The 25221-nt window shown below is 31.5% G+C and overlaps 1 protein-coding gene across 2 annotated transcripts in view; it reads right to left on the bottom strand.

Moving 5' to 3' along the window:
• Positions 1–3091: 3091 nt before the first annotated feature.
• The window catches only part of LOC145969687 (uncharacterized), a 49354-nt gene continuing 27224 nt past the window's right edge, over positions 3092–25221 (bottom strand). Inside the window, exons 2-10 of one of the 2 annotated variants that reach the window (XM_083095842.1) lie at positions 21465–21544; positions 16035–19278; positions 15181–15370; positions 14740–14847; positions 11856–12023; positions 10275–10517; positions 7420–7686; positions 6833–7147; positions 3092–5527 (exon numbers count right to left, since the gene is read on the bottom strand). In XM_083095842.1, the coding sequence (XP_082951968.1) occupies positions 5474–5527; positions 6833–7147; positions 7420–7686; positions 10275–10517; positions 11856–12023; positions 14740–14847; positions 15181–15370; positions 16035–19278; positions 21465–21507 (4632 nt within the window). In that variant the 5' untranslated portion in view covers positions 21508–21544 and the 3' untranslated portion in view covers positions 3092–5473. The remainder of the gene's footprint in view (positions 5528–6832; positions 7148–7419; positions 7687–10274; positions 10518–11855; positions 12024–14739; positions 14848–15180; positions 15371–16034; positions 19279–21464; positions 21545–25221) is intronic. The other variant, XM_083095841.1, reaches the window with a different exon arrangement.

Raw genomic sequence — 25221 nt, 5'->3', positions numbered from 1 at the left:
CCTTTCCACATCCATGAGAATAATAATAAGAATTATGTTAAATATGTATAATGAATAATATTTTACATATTTTAATTTATAATCAGCCATTTTTCTTTAATCATCTTTTTCGGTCCAATATTTTTGATCGGTTATATTCTAAACATTTCTTTAGTCTTTCCCTTTTAATTATTAAAATAATTATGTATATAATATTTTTGTTATATAGAAATGAAATATTATGAAATAATGTCTAAAAGACTAAAATTAAGATCATCATTCTCACATTTTTTATAATTCATTAAAAAATATTCTTAGAAGATATCTAATAAGATATATAATATTCCTAATAAAAAGATCAATTAAAGACTATAATATAAATGCGGAAACAAAATTTTTAATTAATTTAATTCACACACATTTAATGTAAATGTCCTGATACAATCAATGCTTCGATATTGATCTATTTCAATTTACTTCGAGTGCTTCATGGGATATTCTTTTCGTATCTCTTGCATGCGTCATATCCTTGATTTCTTTTACACACTTTAAGAAAAGAGGCGTGGAAGGTTTTCAACGTCACAAGAAGTACACCGAATGGGGCCAAACTCTGCTACGAAGAAAGAATTATAGCCGATCGATAGCAACACGTGGTTCAGGCGTGTGTAGTAATGTTTACCATAGGAATAAAAAAGACGAAACCTAATCCCGTATAAGACTTTGGCAATTGTCAGAAATACTGCTTGCAAACATTTGCGCATTGCGCCACGTTATGTTACACGTGTAAAAATTATATTATTACTCTATATGTATAATGTTATAATTCGATATTTTTCTCCGCAACTTTTTACGCTCTAAAATATTTCATTCGGAATTAAGAGAGAGAGTCTTAACAATAATCGTAACAAATGATTCAAAATTTATGATTAAAAAATTTTAAAAATTTGTAATATGTTATACATATTTATTGTTTCTTGTCATAGAATCTTAATTGATTTAATATCAATTTATAATTTGGTGTCTGAAGACCGAATATTATTTTAGCTTTTCGAAAAATATAAATTACATTATTCGCGAAAAACTGAGATATATATTTTAACAATGAAAAGGAGTTATTTTGCCACTTTAACAAAGTTAAATAATGCTACACTAATTTCATCTCTCGCATTAGCGATTCTATATATAAACGCCGAATGTACACCACGTATTATCATCTTCTTCTACGTTTTTATGCCCTTTCTCGTATCTGCAATAAATGCCAACTCGTATTTAGAATGTATATTATCGCAGTTAAAAATAATATGTTAACTGCACACGTTTTATTGACAAACATTAAAGTACGGAAGTATATATACGTTAGATTCTCTCTCTTTCTCTCTCGCTCTCTCTCCTTCCAGATATATAACAGTCAATTCTACAATATATAAAAAATAAGAAAAATAAGATAATATTTTGATAAACATATGATAAATTGATATACTTTTTATGCAACACATATACATATAAGAATATAAATACACACACACACACAATAAAAAAATATTGATAGATGAACTGGAATAATAAAGTGGATGAAAAAAATACCGATATTAATAAAAATATATTGATCAAAACATATACCGTAAACAAAACATGTTTACATATTATATGTTCTTTGAGGAAATACATTCTGAAATAAAAATAATCTTTCAATAAGAAGAGTGCCAAAAAATAGCTCGCATGTTCATATTTGCGATATTTATTTTTTCCAATATGTACAATGATTGAATTGCATTTTCTAATCTAGTAATTATAAACTTTATATTAAACTGTTTATCTTATTTCATTTTGATATATTAATTATATATATATATGATATAATTTAAATATATATGTTGCATAAATTAAAATACTTATCTAAAAGCTACGCAGAGTTATTAAAAAATATACTATAAAAAAATATAAATTTAATATAATTATAAATTTTTGGTTAATAGCATAATTGCAAATGTTTCTGCGATTTATATGTGAAAATAAATCGTAGAAATATTGAAGAAATACTTTTCTTGCTTTTTCTCATGCATTTCAATATTTTTTATCCAAACATAATATTTCAATAATAGTTTTCTTCTCTAGAAAGAAGAAATAATGAGACTTTCATGTTTGAAAAATCTTTTCGACATTTTTCTTTTCAAATATAATCAATGAGCTGTAACGTAATCTTCATTATCTGCAACATATGCAATTTTTTATCAAATCATATAAAAACTTCATAGTTATTAATAGTAAAATATTAATCCATAGTTAAAGTAATCTTTCAATATCAAATTTAATAGTAAAAAATGATTGTCAAGGAACCATCTTTGTTTAATAATCTGACATTCTGATTTAATAAATAAGATACATTTTATCTAAATATTATCATTATATATAATAATATGCAATAAATTGCACAAGCACATATTAATATTCCAGATTATAAATGAAATTATTTATTATACATGGCTATTACGGATTGATATTATTTACAAAAATTAAAAATTTATAGTACTCTTTAGGATAATTCACAAGAATTTTGATTAAAAAAAATAGAAATGTAGAATCTTTCCTCTTATTATAAATTAATATAGATGATTTAATTCTCGATTAGATAACCTTTGTATAAAATAATTTATTCGTGTTACCTCAAGTCTGACGTATTCGATATATTATATCCAATGTATACATGATGAAATCATAATAAATGCTTATAATTTGAATCTACTACTTGATTACTTAATGTTTGTAACTTTCGTAAAGTTTGTATTAAATCTAAATGAAAAATCATAATAATAATAATATTTTCTTATACATTTTCACTGTTAAATCACAATCATACAACAGATTAAATTTATTCACTTAAAAAGTTGTCGCTTTCATCAAAAAACTCTTTTATAAACTTCATAAAATGATCTGTATAATATTTTTCAGAAGTTTGCATTATATACGTACGTGAAAATCTCAAGACTTTATATATTCATGTATTTTTATATATATATGTATATGTGTGTACGCGTGTGTATACATGTATAAAATAAAACGTTTCCTAGTTAGACATTTTATTATTAAGATGTAAGAATTAAACCAACATATATAACAAATTTATCGATTGATTATATTTTGTATATATTCGAAGACATAAGCTTATATAGCTTCCAAAGTTTTTGACTTAGCTTGGTAAATATTTCTCTTATACACAAAATTGATATAATTCTGACATTTTTTCTACATAATATTATATTTATTATTATATATATTTTATGTATATATAATCGTGGTCCAAGATATGTATATTCTCAAAGATCGGCTATAAGATAATAAATATTACTTTTAAGATCCTTTTGTAATATGTCCTTTGATTTTAGATATAACATGATGTTAGCTATAATTTTTTTTTCATATTTCTATAATTCTAAAAACCCATCAATGTTATATTGGAACTATTTACTATTTTCTACTTTGACATCGTTAAAATTGCAGTTGCATATAACATCATAGATACAGCCGTCATAAACATAATTAACAATAATAGCTATTATTATTCCGCTATAATTATCATTATATTATTCATACATAATTCGTCATTTAATGTAAAAGACATAAAATACACCTCTGTAAATTTGACATTCGACATTCCATCATGCTAGACATTATCTGTGATGTGTGTTCTTATAATATTAAAAAATTGTATCATCGTGTTCCTTTTGAAGACATACACAGTGATTGATCATGATTGATCAGTGATTGAAAAAACGTACGATATGGATACGTATAGACCTAAATACGCTATCCATAAAAGATATCCATAAAGGATACCCATCTAATAAATCAAATATTTGTATAATAAAATTATAACTGTCTTTATAAAGAATTTTCAGCATCTTTTACGTAAAATTAATATAAATAAATCTAATTAATAGAACAAATCGATAAATAAAATTCATAGATCATCAAAATTCGTTGCTTAATAATTTACTTATATTCAGAAAACACATCAAAATCGATTCTACTGTTTACTTCAATTACTACGAAGGATCATAATCCAAGTAAAGGACTTCTCTTATAAAGATATAGTGACTAATGTATAATTATGTACTAACTACTTTAAATACACACTTGGTACATTGCACTTGTGGACGGACATTTGTTTCCAGTCCGTACAATTAGGCTTACAAAAAAACACTGGTATTTCTTGGCCTAAAAATTAATGTGATTAACGATTATTTATATGTATAAATAAAATCTCTCAAGTAGATCAATTAACACAATTGTCGAAATAATCGTTGACACTCTACATATTTACAATTATAGAGAGCAACATATACATACATACAAATCACGAATTGAAACATACTCTGTACATTAACAACAATAATAACAATAATAACAAAACATATCTATTCGTATAACGAAAATCAAAATCAAATCAGCGCTTGCGATGTCTGAATATTATTATGGTAAGAAATAATTGTTGTGTTATCGAGAATGATTATTATATAAGCAATCATGTCATATATATACGCGCACGATTTTTCGCGCTTGTATTATTTTAAAATATTTCCAAATTTTCTATCAATATGTTTGATCGTAACTATTATTAGAAAATAAGAAAAATAATTAATCTCAATATTAAAGTTTCAATCAAACTTATTTTTCCTTTAGTTTTTGGTTTTCAATATTCCACAAACATTGTGAATCACATACAATTTTAATATTAACATAAAACTTTATCATCGTCTTAGGAATATCCAAAAAATATAGCCATTACTTAAGAAACCTGAAAAAGGTTTCTCTTTGAACATTGAATAGTCAAATCAAAGATTCTTTGTTTTTACAATAGTTTGATAAAACGTATACAATCCACAAGTTCAATACTAAATACATTTATATTACTTCACATAAATTCACACGAATGACTATAAAAATCTCTGTTTGTTGACAAAAACAGAGATATTTTTGAATGTTCCTAAAATTTGCGGAATTTTCGACAAAATCAATGAAACGCGAATTCCACTGATGTTAATAAACTTACAAGTAATCCATACATATCACAAATTAATTTCACTTCGCTACTTTAATTTATTCGTAACATTTAGCTCTTCGTAAGTTCAGTTTGTCGCTACACACATAACAGTCAGTATTCTAATAAAATACACATCCACCCTGTTTTATATATTCTATATATGTCGTCACTATTTCGTTTTATAGCTTACGCGCATTTGACAAAGTCCTCTTTTCTTCCTTTCTCGAGAGCCTTCGAGATGTCTCTGACCTTAGGATGTCTTTGACCTTAAATTAGGCGACATTTGGCATATCTTGATACTTATTTCAATTAGCGGTAAATTCGTGCATTTTCTTTAACTAGCGCGAGTTTTTTCACACAGTAGAACCTTTCGACTTCGCATATGTGCACACATTACCCGCTAATGAGACATTTTAACTGAAATCCAGTTTCACGGGTATCCTCGTGTATATTTCACGTTGATTCCAGCACGCCGCCGGCGAGTTTTGTCGCGTACAGATTTAGTGCCTTTGAAAAAGAAAATTCTATTTCAGATTACAGCGCGACAACGTAATGAGAATTCTGTAGTCATACATATAGATTAACTCATTTTCTGGCAACTAATGTATATATGCTAAAGGTAACGAGAGAATACTTAATTTTAAGTAAACTGTGCACCTATCGATTATTCAGAGTTTTTAATTAACATCATTTTTGCGCTTATGTCAATTTTTCAAAGGTATAATAGTAGAGGTGATTATATTTTTCTTTCTATAAAATTCCTGTACAGAATTTTTTATCCAATTAGATATATAATCTATCCAATTTTTTTAATAGAAACATTTTTCTTTTCTTTTTTATTATATATTTTTATAAAATGGAGTATTAAATAATATTTTTTATACTTATTTTTAAGAGGAACAATTTTTAAAAACAATAACTTTATGATTTTTATTTTAAAAAATTTCTAATTTTAGAGATGTAAATGGAAAAAAAATAATTTTTTTTTATAAAATATGATTTTTTGTGGAAAAAAGCAAGTTTTTTTTTCAAAATTTTGTTTTTTTCCAGATATTCATTATCTTTATATTTTGACTATATTACAAGTTAATTTTTTAATTATTTTTTAGATAGAACTAATCATCATTATTATAAATGTAAATTAAACTTCAATTGGTTATATATAATTACGTAATTACGTTATATATAATTACGTATAATTGGTTATACGTAATTACTCTACTTTTAATAAACTCTCTAAAAACAAATTAATCTTGATTGAATTTATTATATAGACACATAACTTGTAATTTTTAAAAATGTACTTTGATCACTATTTTAATATAATAAAAGAAACTGAAGTTCTTATAATTTAAAATTAATCTTTTTCGAGAGTAAATTTAATAAATTAATGAGATTTTTGCCATTAAAATATACCAAACACAACATAATTAGGATGATTGAATGCATAATGAAAATGTTTCTTATGCATCTAATTGAGAATTATTTAAAACACATCATGTTTGATGTAATTTGCCGCAAAAGTTTCATTAATTTGTTAAAATTATTTTCGAGAAAAGATAAATTAAAAATATAAGAATTTTATTTTTTTATTATATTAACAAAAAAATATGAAGAAAAATAATATTATATTAAACAAAATAATAAAAAAAACCTAAATGATTTATTTTCAATTAAGAAAAAATGTAAAATGTTTCTTCATTGTTTGTTTTCTAAAAGATTTTAACAAAAAACGGAAAAAATGGTTTTTTACATCTCTATTTGCATTCTAAGTTGGAGCTATTGTAAATAGACTCGAACATGAACAATCACCTTGTATATAAAAGCGTATTGCTCCTTGGTTTGAACTGCACCGGCACGATCTCTCCTGATGGTGTAAACGACCCTCGGAACATCCACGGTCCTCGTAATCTCGTATTGTCTAATTCCTAGGTCGAGGGCTATTAGCGTGCCGGTACGTCCCGTACCGGGACTGCAATGGACCACGATGGGTCCGGGGCCGCCACGCTGGAGTGCTCTCGCTTCGAGGAGTACCGCTATTAGGCCTGCGCCGTCAGATTGGACGCCACTCACTGGCCATAGGTACCAAATATGAAATACCTCTCGGAACGTATTGTTCTCCAGATTCTGCAATTTCATTAATTTCTTTATAAAAGTAGCCGTTGAATATTTGCAGCCATGTTACCATTAAAGTTACTTGGATTACTATCATTTATATATAAATCTCTTACGATATTATATCCTAAACTTTTCTCGAAAAATGCTATCTATGATATTTAATCAATTGAATATGAAATAATTAAGGCGATATCGATTTTATTGGTATTATCGAGACACATCAAAGAATGATCGAGCTTCAAACAATAGTTCTATTCGTACAGTTAAGAATAAATTTTTACCTTTAGGTGAAGCGTGGAGATGGCATATTTCTCTTTGGTTTCCCGCTTCTTTAGGGTAACTTGGTAGTCACCGTAAAGTCGGTGACAGTCGGTCACCTCTGACGGTGGAATGTATTCCGTACATTTTTCCACTCCGTTCTCAATGAGATCAGTCAACATGATGATTACCTTGCACTGCTGCTCCCAGATCATTCGCCAAAAGTCGGTAACCGTCGACTCTATTGGCGCTTGGCACGCGATATAATACTTTGTGGCGTTTTTAGGTCCCTGAAACACCGATGCGTCTTTAATTCGCATTCCACATTGAAATTTACAGATATCTCGGACACTTTCTAATCTTGAAATAAACGCTCATTTTGTACACCATGTTTGGAGATAGAAAGTGGATTCACTAATTTATTAATTTCAATTGATTCATTTAATTTTACTCATATTATTAATATACACTAGATTACTCATAAAAATGCCCAATAAAAATTTGTGCGTATTAAATCTGAAAATAAATAAATAATGCAATTCAATTTGCATTTTTTAGCTTGACGCTTTTAGAGACTAATATTTATTATTAATTACTATCGCAATTAATTCAATCGTGTGAAATGCACGCACGCATTCGTGTATTTTTGCTCTCTCCTTCGTGTCTTAATTAATAAGCTCTCTAAGAATGTGAATCTGTATCTTATTTCAATTTCCCTGGCATAATTTATCTTAACGCATCTTCTACTTTTCATCTGTTTACGGATAATTGTCGAGTCGCTCGCGACATGTTTCATTTAGATGCGCAATCGTGTTTTCGGGAGAGGTATTACACAATCTTATTAAATGTCGAGCGAAATTAATTGCACGTCAGACGGCATTCCATTTGGTGCTCACGCTGCGTAATTACGTACACAATACACGTTACGTGCATATACAAAGTGGAAGCATTGCGAATACCGGGTCGATTGTACCCGCGATATGAAGCAACCACGGGTGGTAGCGATTCCGATAAATGTATTTATCGATCAGTCAATTTGTTCCTAATGGAAGTCTCGTCTATTTCCGTCGAGTTTCACGTGAGGAAGAGAATCTTAAAAAAATATCGTCGACGCAATATAAGCGAGCTTATTGTTTAGCTTTGGAACGTTAGACACATTAAAAAGAAAATACGTTTTTTTATATATATTTTGAATTTATTTTTCGAATTTCTGTATTTCTTTTGGAAATGAAAATATTTATTATCTCTCCATTAAATCAAAGTTACAACAATTGCTGTGTGTTTGCGAATGTATTCGATAATTATTATATAAACTGCGTTACGAGACAATATATATACATGTAACGCATTCGCAATATCTCTTCACTATTTATGCAACTCCGAATGAAATTCCAAATACAGGTATTTATTCTGATTACTACTGATTGTTACAGATTGCTATTGTTCGCATTTTATGCCTTATGCAATTTTATGAATTATGTAATCGTAATACTCTCTTTCATTGATTCTCTGAAAACTTTGAAATAAAGATAAAACATTATTGAAAAAATAAAAAATAAAAAACAAAAATAAAAATAAAAAATAAAAAAATAAAACAAAAGACCTAAAAAGAATAGTCTTTTACATATTATAATTAAAAAATTTTTAAATTTGTTTATTTTTTATTTTTAGGCACTAATGTAAATTATTTTAAATTATTCTAAAGTTTAGCATATTAAGTTTAGTATCTTATTTTAAATTATTCTGAAGTTTAGCGATATTAATGTCACTTTAAACGAAACATCATTCATAATTTTGTACAAAATTGTGTCGCAATTTATTACTTAATTTGAAAAAATTTCTTTGTGTATATTGTCATTATTTTTTAATTTGTTGTATATATTATATATTTTCACTAATATATGTATTATTTTCAATAATGAAAGAGATTAATAAACATGTTAAAAAAATTTCATTTTTTTAATCTCTCGCAAAACCTACTTCTAAATACACTTGTTATCTTTTCGCTGTTCAGAGATTTCTGATTCCCTTAAAATGCACGAACGGCACACACATTCCCGAACAAATGCATTCTAACATATGCAAACGATTAACCTTTGTGCCTCTTTGACCCCGTTTTATAGAACTGTTGCGATTAAAAGGCGAACTAGTTATTTCGCGAACAATTCCTGACGCTTCCGCGTCTGGGTTCCCAGTAGTTTACACGCGATACAATGCACTCACTTTCCCGGCGCGACGTGTTACGCAACATTCCTTTCCCACGCGCTGCGCAAAAACACTTTGCTAGTTTTTAACATGTTGGCATTCACTGTATCGTGGCTGACATAATCCAATCTCGCGTACAAATGCTATTAATGACATCGAAAAAATAATTACGTATAAAGTTCTCTTCTGGCGCGCGTGTTTTATAAAAACGTGTTTTATCTCTCGCTTGCCGTCGCTGTCGCTGTCGATTAAAAAATTAACTCACGTTACGTGAAAATAACGGAAATTCACAAATGAAATCTTTAACAGCCGTGTGCGCAACGGCAAGAGGATTTTTTTATGAACCGCGCGATGGGACTTTGTCGAGTTGGAGTTTCGCTTCTATTTTCAATCTCCATTTTTTCATATTTACGGATTCAAAGAGATGTCGATAGATTTAATTTATATAGGAATTAAACTTTTAATTTTCTGTGTCTCAAATATAGACAGTATAATAATTTTTTATTTAGAGATTTAAAGGAAGGGCTTTTGGTAAAAAATTAATCGATTAGTTTAAGAAAAAGTAATTTGAGATTGTTTAAAGTAGATGTTAGACTGAAAATTGAGGAAAGTAGAAGAAAAATCTCGACTCTGGAGCATACTCGGAAAATCAGTTTCAATCAAGAGATCTTACCCGCACGTAACTGGCGTTGATGTACTCAGTCGAGGCATCATTGTTTAGCTTCTGTAACTGCACCCTCGTCTCCGGAAGTGGTATCACGTTCGCGTATCTATTCTTCACTTCCGCTCCCGGGGGCAACTCGTCTATCTTTCCTGAAACTTGGGGTATACCCGCGAACTCCTCGTTGATTGCATTAACGTCGTTACAGAAAGATGAAAGCCCGGCGAAGTTCAGGGGATGAGAGGGAATGGCGCTCTGAAATAAGGAGATATCTTTTGTAGAGACTTTGCTCGCTCCTCTTTCCAAAGAGGAAAAAACGTAGCCACGCTTCCTTGATCAAACGCTACGAGGAGAGATCACTCGATATCGATCATGAAAAATATTTACAATTCATTTTATTCTGTAGAAAAATATTTAGAGTTCATTTTGTGTTTCCATTCAATTAAAATTTAATTGAATGGAAAAATACGTATAACAAAAATTGTGAGGCAACTTTAATAAATTGTGATAAATCTGCGATCACAAATTTAAAGCCAGAATAATTTTAGAATAATTTTAGACAGAATTATTTTAGATATTGATAATCAAAATATATGTATCATAATTATTGTATTTTATATATAACTTTGTACTTATAATGTTAATAAATATTAATAAAATAATATTAATAAAAATTATAAACACTTTCTATGCTAAATAATTTTTTGCATAATTAAAAGACAGATGTAATTATTATTATATGCCATTAAATTAATGAATCTTTCAGGGGTCCTCCGCGATTTTAGAGCGATATTGGAATTTTGCCGCAGAAGGACCTTTGAAAGGAGGGGTGTGTCGATAAATTAATGATTTCAAGATAATAATTTATCGATACATATCATTTTATAGTATGAATATTAACTACATGTAAATCTAGCTATGTTTGTTGAGGACAGAGTTTAAAGTTTGCTAGCAGATAGAATTTGCGCAGAATCTGTTACGAATTCAATAATGTTGGCAGAAATTCAAATCAAGCAATCATGTCTTGGCAATGGAAAACTAATGATAATTTACTGTGACAGAAACTAGAATTAGTTATCTTAATCTCCTCTATAAGATAATCGAATCTATCAGTAAATATTTCTATTATATAGCTATTTAGATATGAGCAGTATATTATTCCTTAACAATTCTTTTACCTGAAAGCGTCTTATATAGATCTATACTTTCGTAACACGTAATAGCTATAAAAAAGAAAATTAATATTGTAGTTTAATGAAAAATATGTAATCATGCATTAAAAAAAATTATCTGTTTAAAAAAAATATGTATATATGTATATTATATTCGATTAATATAATAAAATATATTCTATCAATTTTTTTCTTTATCATATATCAGTATATTTTTTAAATAAAAAATTGACATATCTTTTGTATATTTTTTAATCAAATATATTCCATAGAAATAAATATTCCATAGAAATATCTTTAAATAATCTCTAAAAAATATCTCTGACAAACCCCATAGCATATTATAATCAATAAATATAGAATTGTATTCCTATGAATGGCACGATGCAAAAAGTTGTCGTGAATTTTTTCTCAAACTCACCGAATCCTCGAAGGTCGGGTTGCCGTAGCTTCTCTTGGAGGATCTTACCGCACCCTTGCGTCTTACACTGTTGTACGCCGAAACGCTGTCGAGACTGTAAGCGTCCAAGGATACCGGTCGACACCGTTCTCCGTAGTTGAACCTCGTTTGCCTCTTTCTCATTATGAACTGGAAATGATTACAGTTAAGATTAGCGATCGTTACATTCCAGCTAAACGAATGCTTGAAGCCCATCTAGCAATTTTACTGCGCTCGCAACTTCGTACTTCTCCGTAATAGTTCTAACCGAATTCTACGAATACTCACGATATCTCGAAACGCGATGGCGGTCAACTTAGTGGCCATGCATTGAGCCGAAAACTGAAATTTGCGCCAGCGTGCAAAATATATTTAAACAAACGATAAAAGTGTGTCGCGAATTTTTATTAATCCTCGAATTTAATGAATATATTGTACAAGATATATCTATGTCTTTCTTTTTTATTCTAATTGTAATTTATACTTACTTATTTGATATTCAATCTCTTATAAAATATAATTAAATCATAAAAGAATCAATCATTTTAAATAAGCGATCTTGTATGTAATTCGTATTTTTCTTATTAATTTATAGAAGAAAAAATAATATGATTTGTGTATAGACAAGTGCAAATCATAATGTCGTTGTGATCAATTGTAACAATTGAATAAGCGATCTTGCATATAATTCGTATATTTTTTATTAACTATAGAAGAAAAAATAATATGATTTATGCATAGACAAGTGCAAATCATAATGTCGTTGTGATCAATTGTAACAATTGATCACAATTGTAGCTGTAAATCATGCTTGTTACGATTGACACCATCGGTATTATCAATTATGTCATATCTGAAGAGAAACGGTGAAAATCTGACGGTCAGCGAAATAATAAGTTTCGTGAAATACATGACAGGTGGGGGAGGACTATTTCAACATCGTCATTCGCATGCAAAACAAACACGCTCGTAAGAAACGACACGACGTAGTAGCGCTGATGAAGCGTGGAACGTCGATTACTGGCCAATCTAATCAGTCATTCAAGGCTGGATAACCACATGCGCGAACAACATTTTATTCCTTCTGGAAAAAAGTCATGTCAGCCAATCCTTTTATCGTTAATTATGTATTATCACGATGCCATAAATATATTTTATGTTTCACGGTAATCCCCTCTTGTACGATCCCGCATTCAAAGAGTTCTCTTCGTAATAAATCGCGAATTACAATATTCTTTGTCGTTATTGGAAATCATCATTTTATTTTGCATATTTTTATTTCTAATTTCTATTCCAGATCGATTCCATTGTTATAAATATGAATTTGTAAAAAAATATAATTCCTTATATATTTTTTATTTTTAGTGTAACAAATTTTTTTAACGCTAAATTACTTAACGAAGTTAGCTAGTTGATTCATTACGAAAGATTGTTTTTCCAACAACGAGAATTTTTATTTCTAATATTCCAGATATCGCATCGATTCGATTGTTATAAATATAAATTTGTAAAAAAAATATATAATTCCCTACATATTTTTCATTTTTAGTGTAACAAATTTTTTTTACGCTAAATTACTAGCTTAAACGAAATTAGCTGGTCGATTCATTACGAAAGATTGTTTTTCCAACAACGAGAATATACAGTTTTGAAAATGAAACGATACCGTTAGATTGCCTGGCACGACGTAGTAATTTTCTTTCGCTTCCTTATTAATTGATTCGTTAAGTTTCGTTAGTTTAGATTCTGCTCGACGTTCTATGACTATATTACACGTTCATTAAAATTAATTGTTATACGCTATGCGAGCACTGTATTAATATTACTGATGAAAATGTTACGCAAAGCGGTTGATCTCGCGGTAACGTTATCACAGAAATAATAATGAAAAATGATGTCATTAAAGTATAAAAATATGCTGTAGCAGTGTAAAGTGTATGTAACACGAGCAAGCGTGTATTACAAGTGTTATTTTTCGCGATCAATTTTTGCAAAAATCCGTAAAGTTCTCCCAGTGTTTACGTAAATAAAATATCAATTACAGGAATACAATTTATATAAGTTTTTTGCTTTCTCGTGAAATGATTAACTTGGATTCAATGTAAATGGTGTATATATACAATATAAATAGAAATGAGGTGTCAACATAAACGTGATAAAAAAAAACGAAAAAAATTGTATAATAAGCCGCAATTATCTCGTAAAAATAGAAAAAAAAAACAGTCTCTCGTGTAAAACATTATGCATGCATCGAGTACTATCATATCATTCGCGTGACGAAGAAAAGAACATTATCTTTCACCTTCCAGACAATACACACATAGACATATTAACATAAATTATTACGTACGTTAAAAGAAAATTATGGACAGGTGGACGGAGACATCGACATGTAATCTCGCGAATAGAGATTTATCGCCATGTAAGCGCGACGCAGCAGGCTACGTCAACGAGCATAGATTTTCGCGGACCTGCGCAGCTGTATCTTGAAACATTAGTATTTCCTATTTCGATCCTTCGGTAACATGCTACGTGACGCGTAAACACGGCACAAAAAACACGCATGCATTCACATTCAGAATTCTAAGATGAGACAGAGAAAGTCGCCCATATACCAACGATTTAAGCTTTCGAGATTTCTCTCGCAATTATGCCTCGCAGAAATGTCAATCAAAAATTGAATCGCTCTTTTCTACGTTACATGCAAATGTAAAGTATGAAGTATCCTTATTTTATGAAAGATAATAATTCGATCGTCACGTCAATTCGATAGAAACGTCAATCAATATATTCGTGGAAAGTTAACAATACAATAGATATCTCTATTTTCGAGGCTTTTAAAAATGAATGAGTGAAATGCTCTTACCAAGAGTCCGGCTAGAAGCACGAGACAAATGAAGGCCACAGAAGAGACTACGACGACAGCTATTGCGTTTCCGGAATCCGCTTCCGGTACCAGAAGAAACTTGTGTATCTGAAAGGAATCAATGATCTGAGGAAATTTAATAAAGCAGCTCCATCGATTATACATTATGTCCGACTAAATATGATTTCCATAACTTTTATACATGACGCAACATCGATCAATCATGATGTAACAGAGAAGGAGCGCTTCGTAGAGAAACATATTGAACGATGACCGAGAATTACTCCCGAGTTGATGAAAGATTCTCTCGCTTGATTAACGGGAATGTTAAATTTTAACGAGCATAAAAGTTATAATAGACTTTCGCTGATGTTCGATGGGATTAACACAGTTACTGTGCATCTTCTAATCCGCGCTCGTCCTCCGCCGTTTTCAACTTACTCTCATTGGGAAGGGCGACACCTTGTATAAACTTGGTAGAATCTTCGTCATGGCCGCGTCAAATTTGCCATTCTCATCAACGACGTAAACCAGAATCGAAGTTAGGGAACTCTCTATGGGTATTACAGACGAATTTGCCAGCTCGGAACAAGGATTTTGATGAATGATGATTTGCTTCGCCAATACAGGTCTGCAAAACGAAATATTGCATATGTAACAAATGTTAAATATATTGGTTGAACTTTTCATTTTTTCAGATATAATTTTTTTTAAATATAATATTTAAATATAATATTTATTAAATATATTTTTTATATATTTTTATATTTTTTAAATATAATATTTAAATATAATATTTTATTTCTTTTAAATATAATAATAAATTTTAAATATAATATTTCATTTAAAATTTTCAGCTTTGATATAAATAAAATAACATTGTTTATCTGCAAAAATATGTGTCATTTTATTAAAATCAATTTCCATATTCTTTATAAATTTGAAATGTAAATTTGTAATTTTGAATGTACAATTTATCATTGCTTTAATTGATTGCCAGATGTTTACATTTATAAAATAATACTGGCATTATAATGCATATATTATTTATATAAGCAAAAGAGAGATTTATCTATCATTAACAAATGACGATAACAAATTATCGATTACGCGGACATTCGATTCAAATCATCGATATCTAAATATGATGCAAATTAAAATTTTTAATAATCAAGGTATCCTATAAATCATAAGTAAATACACATTCAATTACGCGGTATAAGGATTATTTAATAATAGATTTGAAAAGAAAAATCGCGATGCTTGGAATAAGAGAAATTCCTCGAAACACTTACTTCGTTAAGTCCATGCCTTTTGTGAGAAGATCCGCGAGCGCCTGCCTCAAGTCCGGCAGGCGAGGACAGACTTCGCGCAGAGTACCCTCGATGACAATTTTAACCAGCGACGTGATCTCGTCCGACGATAGGATCTGGATATTTTCCGTCGTCTCTTCGTCAGGCACGTTTTCCGTGGAAGATGTACTCCAGGGAACTCTGCCTCTTGTTTCCACGGTGCTGGCGGCAAACAGAATTGAAGGGCCCTTCGTGGCGTTCGTCGTGACACCTGAATTCGATGGAAGTTCCACTGCGCCTGGAGCCGACGTTTCAGTGACGTTCGTGTCGAAACTTGAGTCCTTGGACTCTGAAGGATCCTCGGTAACGCCGGAGGTTCCTGCGATATCAGCGCCTGCGGTGGCGCTCATGAGATCGATAACGCTTACAGTAATTTCGGGGTACTTCGTAGACTCCGTGCGATTGCCTTGGTCCTCAAAAGCGCTCTGAGTAACTGGAGTAACTGGAGAATCTCTGGCTTTGACAGTTTCGTTGTTACTCTGGACGATTGATACTTGATCCGTCGTTGACGTATCTTCGGTGGTCATCGGCAGTTCAGAGGATTCTTCAGACTTCGTCGTGGTGATCGTCTCATCCGTCGAATTATTGGATAAATCTTGAATCGTCGTGGTATTCGAAGGCATTGTATGTTCTTCAAAGGTCCGTCCTTCGAGGCTTCTCTCGATTGTGTTATTCGCCAAAGAAACTGGCTCCGTAAGACTAACGAATTCGAGTTCGACGGGCGTAGTCGTCGGAATTCGTAACTCGTCGGGGTTTAACGTGGTAGATTCGGTGGTTTGATTAACGTTCGAGGAAGACTGCGGAGGAAGGAAGGTAATGTTTGCCTTCGTTGTCGATTCTGTGAAATTTTCAGGAACCGTCGTGACGACTGTTGTGCTAATCTCCACTTCTGATGCCATCGAAGATGTAGACTTGTTCACTTCTGTCGCGACGTCTTTATCTAAAGGAACCATTGTGGATTCGGTAACGACGAAGGTTGACCGTATCATCATAGCTTCCTCCGGTTCCATCTGAATATCTGTGTTCAGAGGAATCGTTTTTGATGTATTCGACATTTTCGTGGAACCCAAAGTTGATGACTCCGTCGTTTCGCCGGAATGTGTCTTCACTTCTTTGCTGTCCGGAGTCAAGCTAACTTCCGTTATTCCGTTTCCGGTTACATCATAACCCTCGCCTCTAATTGCAGTCGCTTTCTCTTTTACATCTGACACATCATTGTCGTTTGGTCCCGAACTTGTCACCTTCTCGTCTTTACTTATACTGTTGTTAAATCCTTCTGAAAAAGTTTCGTTCGTTGGTCCAACAATCGCTGAAACAATTGGAATCACTGTCACTGAGGACAGAGTTTCCGTGGAATTTGCAGACTTGTTAATATTTTTCTTATCCAGTTTCTGTTGCTGAAGAATGCTATTTTCGATCACAACCGAAGGTTCCGTGACGACAAACTTCTTTTCGGATTCACCTCTCCCAATCGTGTTTTCATAAGCCGATGTTTCCTCGGTAACGCCTTCATTTTCCAATTTCAAATTTACTTCTGTTGTCATCTGTAACGATTCTCTACTGGATTTCAGGTAAGGATAGGGTTTCTGATCTATTCTTTCCGTGCTGGAACTATTATGCAAACTCTGAGTGACCGATGATACTTCGACTGTTTCGTCGATTTTTGTCGGGTCTGTAGATTTTACTTCTATGCTGGAGAATTCGTTAACTCTGGAAAAACCAATAGTTCGACCCTGTGGAACAGGACTAGAAACGGTTTCACCAATGAATGAAACATGCCCTGTAAGTTGGATGCTCTGAGTCGTTGTTTCGGATAATTTTACTTGACTCTCAGGTTTCCCTATCAATTTCCGTTCTTCCGTACCATCTGTACTCTCGATGGTCGTATTGATAGCGGGGGAGTTTTGTTCGTGGTGGTTTTCATTTCCAGCGCCAGTCTCTTCTTCTCTCTTGATATAAACGGCTGCTTCCTGATTGTCCAATCCATTAAAGTGCGAATCGTTTTGTGCGGTATCGTTTGTGGATACGATCCTCAATGTCGGTTGACGACTCACATTTTTAACGACTTCTACCTCTTCTTTCAGACCATTTTTGCCGCGCGATTCAGTAGCGTCGATGGAATGATTGTCTGAGCTGGCTTTAAGGTCCTTCTCTGATAAAGTTTTGTAAACATGATTGTAATTAACGTCCGTATCGTTAATTAGTGATACGGCTTCTTCGTGTTCCTTTTCATCGATTTTTTCCAAATCAAGTACCTCGGATGCCGTTGTCCCTAAATCGTTCGCATTTTTTTTGGATCCTGAAAAATCTTTATACTGAATATCGCTTATCGTAGTCAATTCTCGATCATGACTATCTAGTTCATGATCCTCTATCTTCAAATCAGCCGAGATTATATCTTTGTTCTTCCTCGATTCATCTTTCGAAACAATCTCTTTGTCAGACTTTATAACTTTATCCTTTTTTTCGTCGAATCTGATACCTTCGGTTGATTTTAAATACATCGAGGAGAGATCTTCTCCAGTAGATTTAACAGTTGTTATTTCTTGTTTATTTGCAGTTACATTTCTTTTCTCTTCCGAAGTTTTCGTAAGATTCGTGCTTAATTTCTCGTCGATAATTTTTCCTTCCGTGCTTGGAGAGATGGTTGCATCGGGTATTCCTTTATGATTTGAAAATTCTTGAAGTGTGACGTTCTCAGAGTTCTCCTTACTATCTTGCTTTGAATCGTTGAAAGCCAACTTCGTGGTCGTTACAATCAGTTCGTTCGTGCTGGAGAGCTTAAGAGCATCTTCAGAGATAACTTTCGTGCTGGTGCTCTTCCCGGAGCTATCAGCGGCGACTTCTTCATATCTCGACTTTTTGTTCCCATCTGACGATGACGAATCCTCGGACTCGTCGTTTGATTTTATCGAATTGCGCGACACATTGCTTTTTTCTATGTCCTTACTCACATCGTTACCGTTGTCATGTGGCCCAGCTTCCTCAGTTTTTCGATTCGCCAAATTGATATTACGTCCATCGTTTTCCGCGATCGATTGATTCTGGTAGATCGAAGAGGTTCTTGTTAAGATCGTCGTGGCTTCTTGGGGAGTCGATGCTTTTTGGGAGAGATCAGATTTCTCTGACACAGCGGACGCTTCCGTAACTTCCGCGACCACATTGCCAAAGAGCAGCAGAAAGGTTCCTGAATAACATAGTTATTTTAATATAAAAATTATATTTCGTTTCGCTTTAATTTCCCAATTAAAAAAACGATTACTTTAAATTTGTAATCATTTTTTTACTCTAATTGTATATCTATACTCCTGGACAAAATTAACGCATAATTTTTTCTTCACTTTTTCTTTAAAATTTAAATATTAACTTTTAAAGAAAAAGTGAAAAAAAAATTATGCGTTTTTTTCGTCCAGGGGAGTATATTATATTAATTATTTTACTTTATCACGATTATATAATTATATTAGAACTTTACAAAACATTTATACTTTGAAAATATTTACAGGAAAATTCCATTAACAAATTGCCTCCGACGCTTGTCTATCTTTCCTTACCTCGCGTAATTCTTAATGATACATTTGACAACACAAAATGGTGTTTTATGGTAATGACCCCCGCAATAAGCGCGTTCGCTGACGCACGAAAACAGAAGTCAACAACAACGACAACTGGTTTCGAGCGAGACGTGCAAATAAAAATGTGACGAGCGTAGATGAGGCGTTTAATGGATCGAAAAACCGGTTGTCCGTGGAATTGCCGGTGGGTTCTTTCGTAGTTATTCACACGGGTCCCTACGATACAATTTTACGAGAAATTGAAAGCTCGAGTGGCAAGGATGCGTTTGAATATTAAGTAGACCTCGGAATTATTCAGGCTTCCAACGTGTCCTCGTCTTTTGCTGATCTACGTCGATACGATGACTATTCTTCGAAGGAGAGCGTCGAGATAAATATTTGTTTTATTAAAGCGCAAAGCGAGAATTTTCCACCTGACTTCGATACTTTCGATGCATTTGCGTTTGCGATTAAAGACGGGCGTTAAGGATTTACAGCGAAATATCGATTTTCTATAAAAACTGTATTGTTTCGCACAGGTAAATCTCCATTTTATTTGTTATTTTTTAGACTCGCATTTTTTATATTTAAAATCTTTGTCTTTCCATTTTTTACATTCTACTGTATATCGCAGAAAAATTATATTAAAGAAACAAAAATAAAATAATTTGATATATTTGCGGCCTCTTTCACATAAAAGCGTGTAATAAAGTTAAAGCAGAAATTTAATTAATTAATTACGAACTTATTTGTTAAGTTTTTTAATAGTAGATGTTTCCTAACTCTTCCATTTTACACACACAACACTTTTAACATAATTACTGAGAACTTTTCACATTCTTGTCTATATAATTACAACGAGTCTTGCTCAATGATATATCTAAGTGAGAAGTTAGTTAACTAGGTTTTAATGTCTATAAAATGACACGTATGCGTATATGATTGTTGATCTTTCCATTATTATAATGCAACATTTTCATTATTATAATGCAGTAAAAAAAGAACAATATATTTAAAAAGAATAATATATGTTATTTAAATTCTTTGACTCACACAGTTGACAAATACTTATATTCACATTTAATTACTTGGAGGCATTAAAATAATTGCTCACATTATTATTTGTTGCGTCAGCAACTGCTAAGACATTCTTATCTCACAAATATTCTAGCTAATTAACTTAAATTTATGACGTTTCTTTCATCATCAAACTTAATTCATCGACTAAAACTCACGAAGATTCTTTTAGAAAGATAAGTCAATATTTTTTTCATATAAATAAATATGTGAGGGATTTTTATTCTATATCTGTGGATGTTTATTTTAGATTTCTCTAGACTAGTCGATATATTTGAAGGATTAAATTTAGATCGAGACATGTTTATCGGCAACATTTGCTATTAATGAAAGGAGGACGAACCGATGGATTGTGCGATAGCACAAGCCGGGTTAGCAGATTTTGTTGTTAAGCTGCGAGTTACAGTTAACTTGCAGGCGGGCACGCTGCAGTAAAGCTAACAGTACTTGGTGCAGTCACCTCGATTGGCAGGCTTTACATCACGAGTTCACAATGCAACAGGATGCAGCCGAGAGATGCTCGTCCATTCTCTTTGACGACGGCAAAATGCCGCCGTAATGCGCCCGCGCAATACGACACGAAATAAAAAATTGCGCGCATAATTCGCTTAGTACTCTGCTTCTTTTTTCCGGAATAATATACGTTACTCCGGATGCGACCTGTATTTCTCTTGCGCATTCATGAAAAATAAAGGAGAAGGTTTGCGGAAGGAAATGGCGTCTTTTGACGACTAAAACTCACCTATGCATCCCAATATGAAGATAGACGTTCTTCCGCGAGTCATCTCTGGCTGTCAGACCTCCTCGCTCGTTCTGCAACAAATATTATTGCAATATTATTTTACATTGCATTTGCGTATTATTCGTTCCATATAAATAGAAATATATGTATAATATAACGGACGTTATAAATATGCTCCTGGGCAAAATTAACGCATAATTTTTTTTCACTTTTTCTTTAAAAGCTGATATTTAAATTTTTAAAATTTAGAAAAAAATTTTAAAGAAAAAGTGAAAAAAAATTATGCGTTAATTTTGATCAGGAGTATATTTATTCAAAACATTATAATTATATATTTTCTTGCAATTGTCAAATATTACTCTCATGATGTAAATCGTTGAATGCAATATGTGTGTGTATAAGATTGAACATAAACAAAATTTTCCAAAATTTTATATATTTATAAAACCATAAATTGTAATAATATTTTTGGGCAAAGATTGATAATGATATTTGCTTTTTATACATATATAGCTATTACATTTATAAAAATAGTTTTATTAAGATATAAAATTATGAGAAACATATTTAAAAATTCTTAGCAATGATACACGCAATCAAAATTATAATAAAAAAGATTCTATTAATTATAATAAAAAATATTCTTATATAGATATTTTATTTTGTGAAATGGAATGTTATAAAGTAGTATCAGTATGCGCATGATGTATGCGCTGTTGATTAAAATTCAAGAGAAAGATGTCGATCAAGAGCTTGGAAATGGATACAATTCGCTGTATAATCAGGCGCAATTTTCAACATTGTAAGGATGACCTCGTTTACGAGTCTGCTTACCTTAGGGAGTACAACATAAAACTCCAGACCGCAATGCAGCGCGCAAGCTTTATTAAAAGTTTTCATCTCGCGTTTGCAACGATGTTGTATGAAGATATAGTATTTCGGTCAAGGATATAGATCTTTCAATATTCTTCTGGGTTTACGTTCAAACAGTTAAATATCAATTCAAATTCAATTTCTCGTGAAAGAAGTAATAGAAGTTGAAAAATAAGTTTATATACAATATATGTGTACAATATATGTTATCCACATAACGTATTAATTATACAATATAAATTATATACAATTTATGCAATGTAAGAGAGGCAAGTATATTTATCGAAAAAATTTCACAATAATAAAATTTGGATATTTAATCGATAATAAAATATTGCGCTAAAATCTAAAATTGTAATTATCTAATTTTTATAATATATAGGTTGAGATATATTCCGCTATTCAACGCCTCGTTTGCTGCACGAACGCATTCGTTGTAACAGTATGCAGGTATTGAACACATATCTGACTTTAATTGTAGAAAGTAATCGTAGAAAGTACAATTATATATCTCTATTATATATCTCTGTTCTCTGCAAATATATTGAAGGAGTACGCATCAATTATAAAAGAAATTACTAAAAGAAAATTAATATTACATCGAATTAATCGTACAAATCTGTGAGATTATATTAAAGCTGTAAAGAAGTTGGTCAACAATTTATACGATAAAATGATTAATAATCAAGAAAACGAAAAAATCTTTAATTTAAATATACTTGAAAAGTCTCGATTACTTTATCAAATATTTTAAAATAAATATTTTATGTAAAATCCTTTCTTTATCTAGAATTCTATTTTACATCGTAACCTGCAATGTTATGTCGTGTTAATTTAAAATTGTAAGAAAACTGCGTAAAATGTATATAAAAATTTTGCTTCTACTTATTTTATTATCCACTGTGAATCGTGTAAAATATATCATTATTTCGTTCAACGAGCGAAAATTGCTCTAATAAACTGGGCTATATCTTTGCCTCATGAAACCATATTCCATTTTATCTTGTTTCAGGGTACCTCGTGTGGTGAGAGAGCTTGTACCGCATTTCCTTATTAATTCAGGAGCGAAGCACCTGGGAAAGTGTGTCCAAAGCATTCATTAAATCTCATAGGTAACTTTGTGGCGGGTGTGTCAAGAATATTTCACATAAGCGACGCATCGTAAAACGGTGCTGAAAGTTGTAATATCACTGCATGAATGAAGGCGTAATATATACGAGACCCGATGTTTCATGATAGAATCTGTCTACTCGAGCAATTAACGATGCGTGCAATTAACTAGCGTATCGCATCTTACGCGTCTCGAGAAAATGCATGTCTTAATTATATGTCTTTAATTACACCGTACGCACGTTGCATGGGAAAATAGTTGCATGATGCGTCAGCACGCATTATCTTAGCTAGAGCAGACAAGCGTGTGTCTGTAATGTAATTACATTCCGATCAAATTAATTATATCGTTTAACTAATCAGCAGAAATGTGAAATTTGGTTGCTTTTATCATTATTTAAATCACTTTACGTATCTTGAATATGATGTTTACTTCGGAAGCTTCAACTTTAGATTTCTTTCTTTTATACTTGCTTTTACAAAAATAACAGTTTAACGGAAAAATTTCCTTGTGTTCTTTAATAAATAGCTAAATATACAGACTAGCATAAATTATTATCGTTTAAGACCGAAAAGAACGTTGTAAAAGGACGTAGAGGAGATTGAAATTTAAAAAAAGAAAAACTAACAAAAACCGCTGTCGTGTTCCTCTCTCAAAGAAAATTATATTGCGTAGAAGAAAATGTGGAAAAAGAAAATCGTGTCGCTCTTATGCAGGGGAAAAAACCAATATTCTACACTTTATATTTTGTAAAATAAACGAGATAATATGAGATAAATATTCTATAAAGTACACGTAAATATAGAGAATAAATTTGACGCGCATGAGAGATGAGGTTAATGAAGAATTTCGAAAGTTTCCGCGCAATTAATTAACGCATGAAAGGATCACATCATCAAATGCGAACGACATCAAAGTACGACACGTACTTTGCGCTCTTAGTCATGCGAACGCAACATACGTGTATGTATGAGATTCGTACGCTACATCATCCTATCTACGATGTAGCCTGCAGGGATCATCGTTCAGCCGCAGCAGCGGTACCAAAGGAGGTCGACCTCAAGGCTCGTCAATTAGATTAGTACAAGTTAGGCTGTCGCCCCGAGGAGCACGAGGTTCTCTCTTCGCAGTTTCTCTCTTCGTGCAATAATTTCGTACATAATCACTCGTATATCGAATATTTCTGTGTGTATTGGAAAATAGGGGTATCGGTTTTGTCAAATGCTAATTCTGGATGTTTGTCTGGACCTTCGGATCCTACTGTTTATCGTGACCCAAATAGATCAAATATCGAACGTTGAGTTTGTACGATTATTGTAACCCAACGAACCCTGTTATATATGCGCGTTTGAATATCGGTAAATGGATATCTGTTCATATTTTGTGTTGTACATAGGGAATTGTAAAATCAGACTATTAGCTTTAAAAATCCAGCAAATATATTTGTTTTCAGAAAAATTATTTATGATATTTTTGTATCTAAGAAATATCGATTACATATTGTTGAAAAATTGTTAAATGAATGAATTGTCATGATTGTGGCTTAAAGGGAATGATAATATTTCATATAATTTATAACAAGATAAATTATTATAACAAAATTATTATAACAAGATTTTTATTTCATTTCATGTAATAAAAATCTTGTTATAATAATATATATAATGAAAAAAGCAGTATATGTATATTTAAAGCAATAAATAATGCAACGAGATAATGACTTGTGTGCAAAAAGTACTGATATCAATCAATATTACTAAATTAAAAAAATTT

This window comes from Camponotus vicinus, unplaced genomic scaffold (assembly GCF_025532165.1).
Source record: "Camponotus vicinus isolate PSW18456_S1 unplaced genomic scaffold, iyCamVici1.0 SCAF_4, whole genome shotgun sequence".
NCBI lineage: Eukaryota > Metazoa > Arthropoda > Insecta > Hymenoptera > Formicidae > Camponotus > Camponotus vicinus.
The sequence above is the reverse complement of the archived record's forward strand: the minus strand, read 5'-3'. Positions and strand labels throughout refer to the sequence as shown.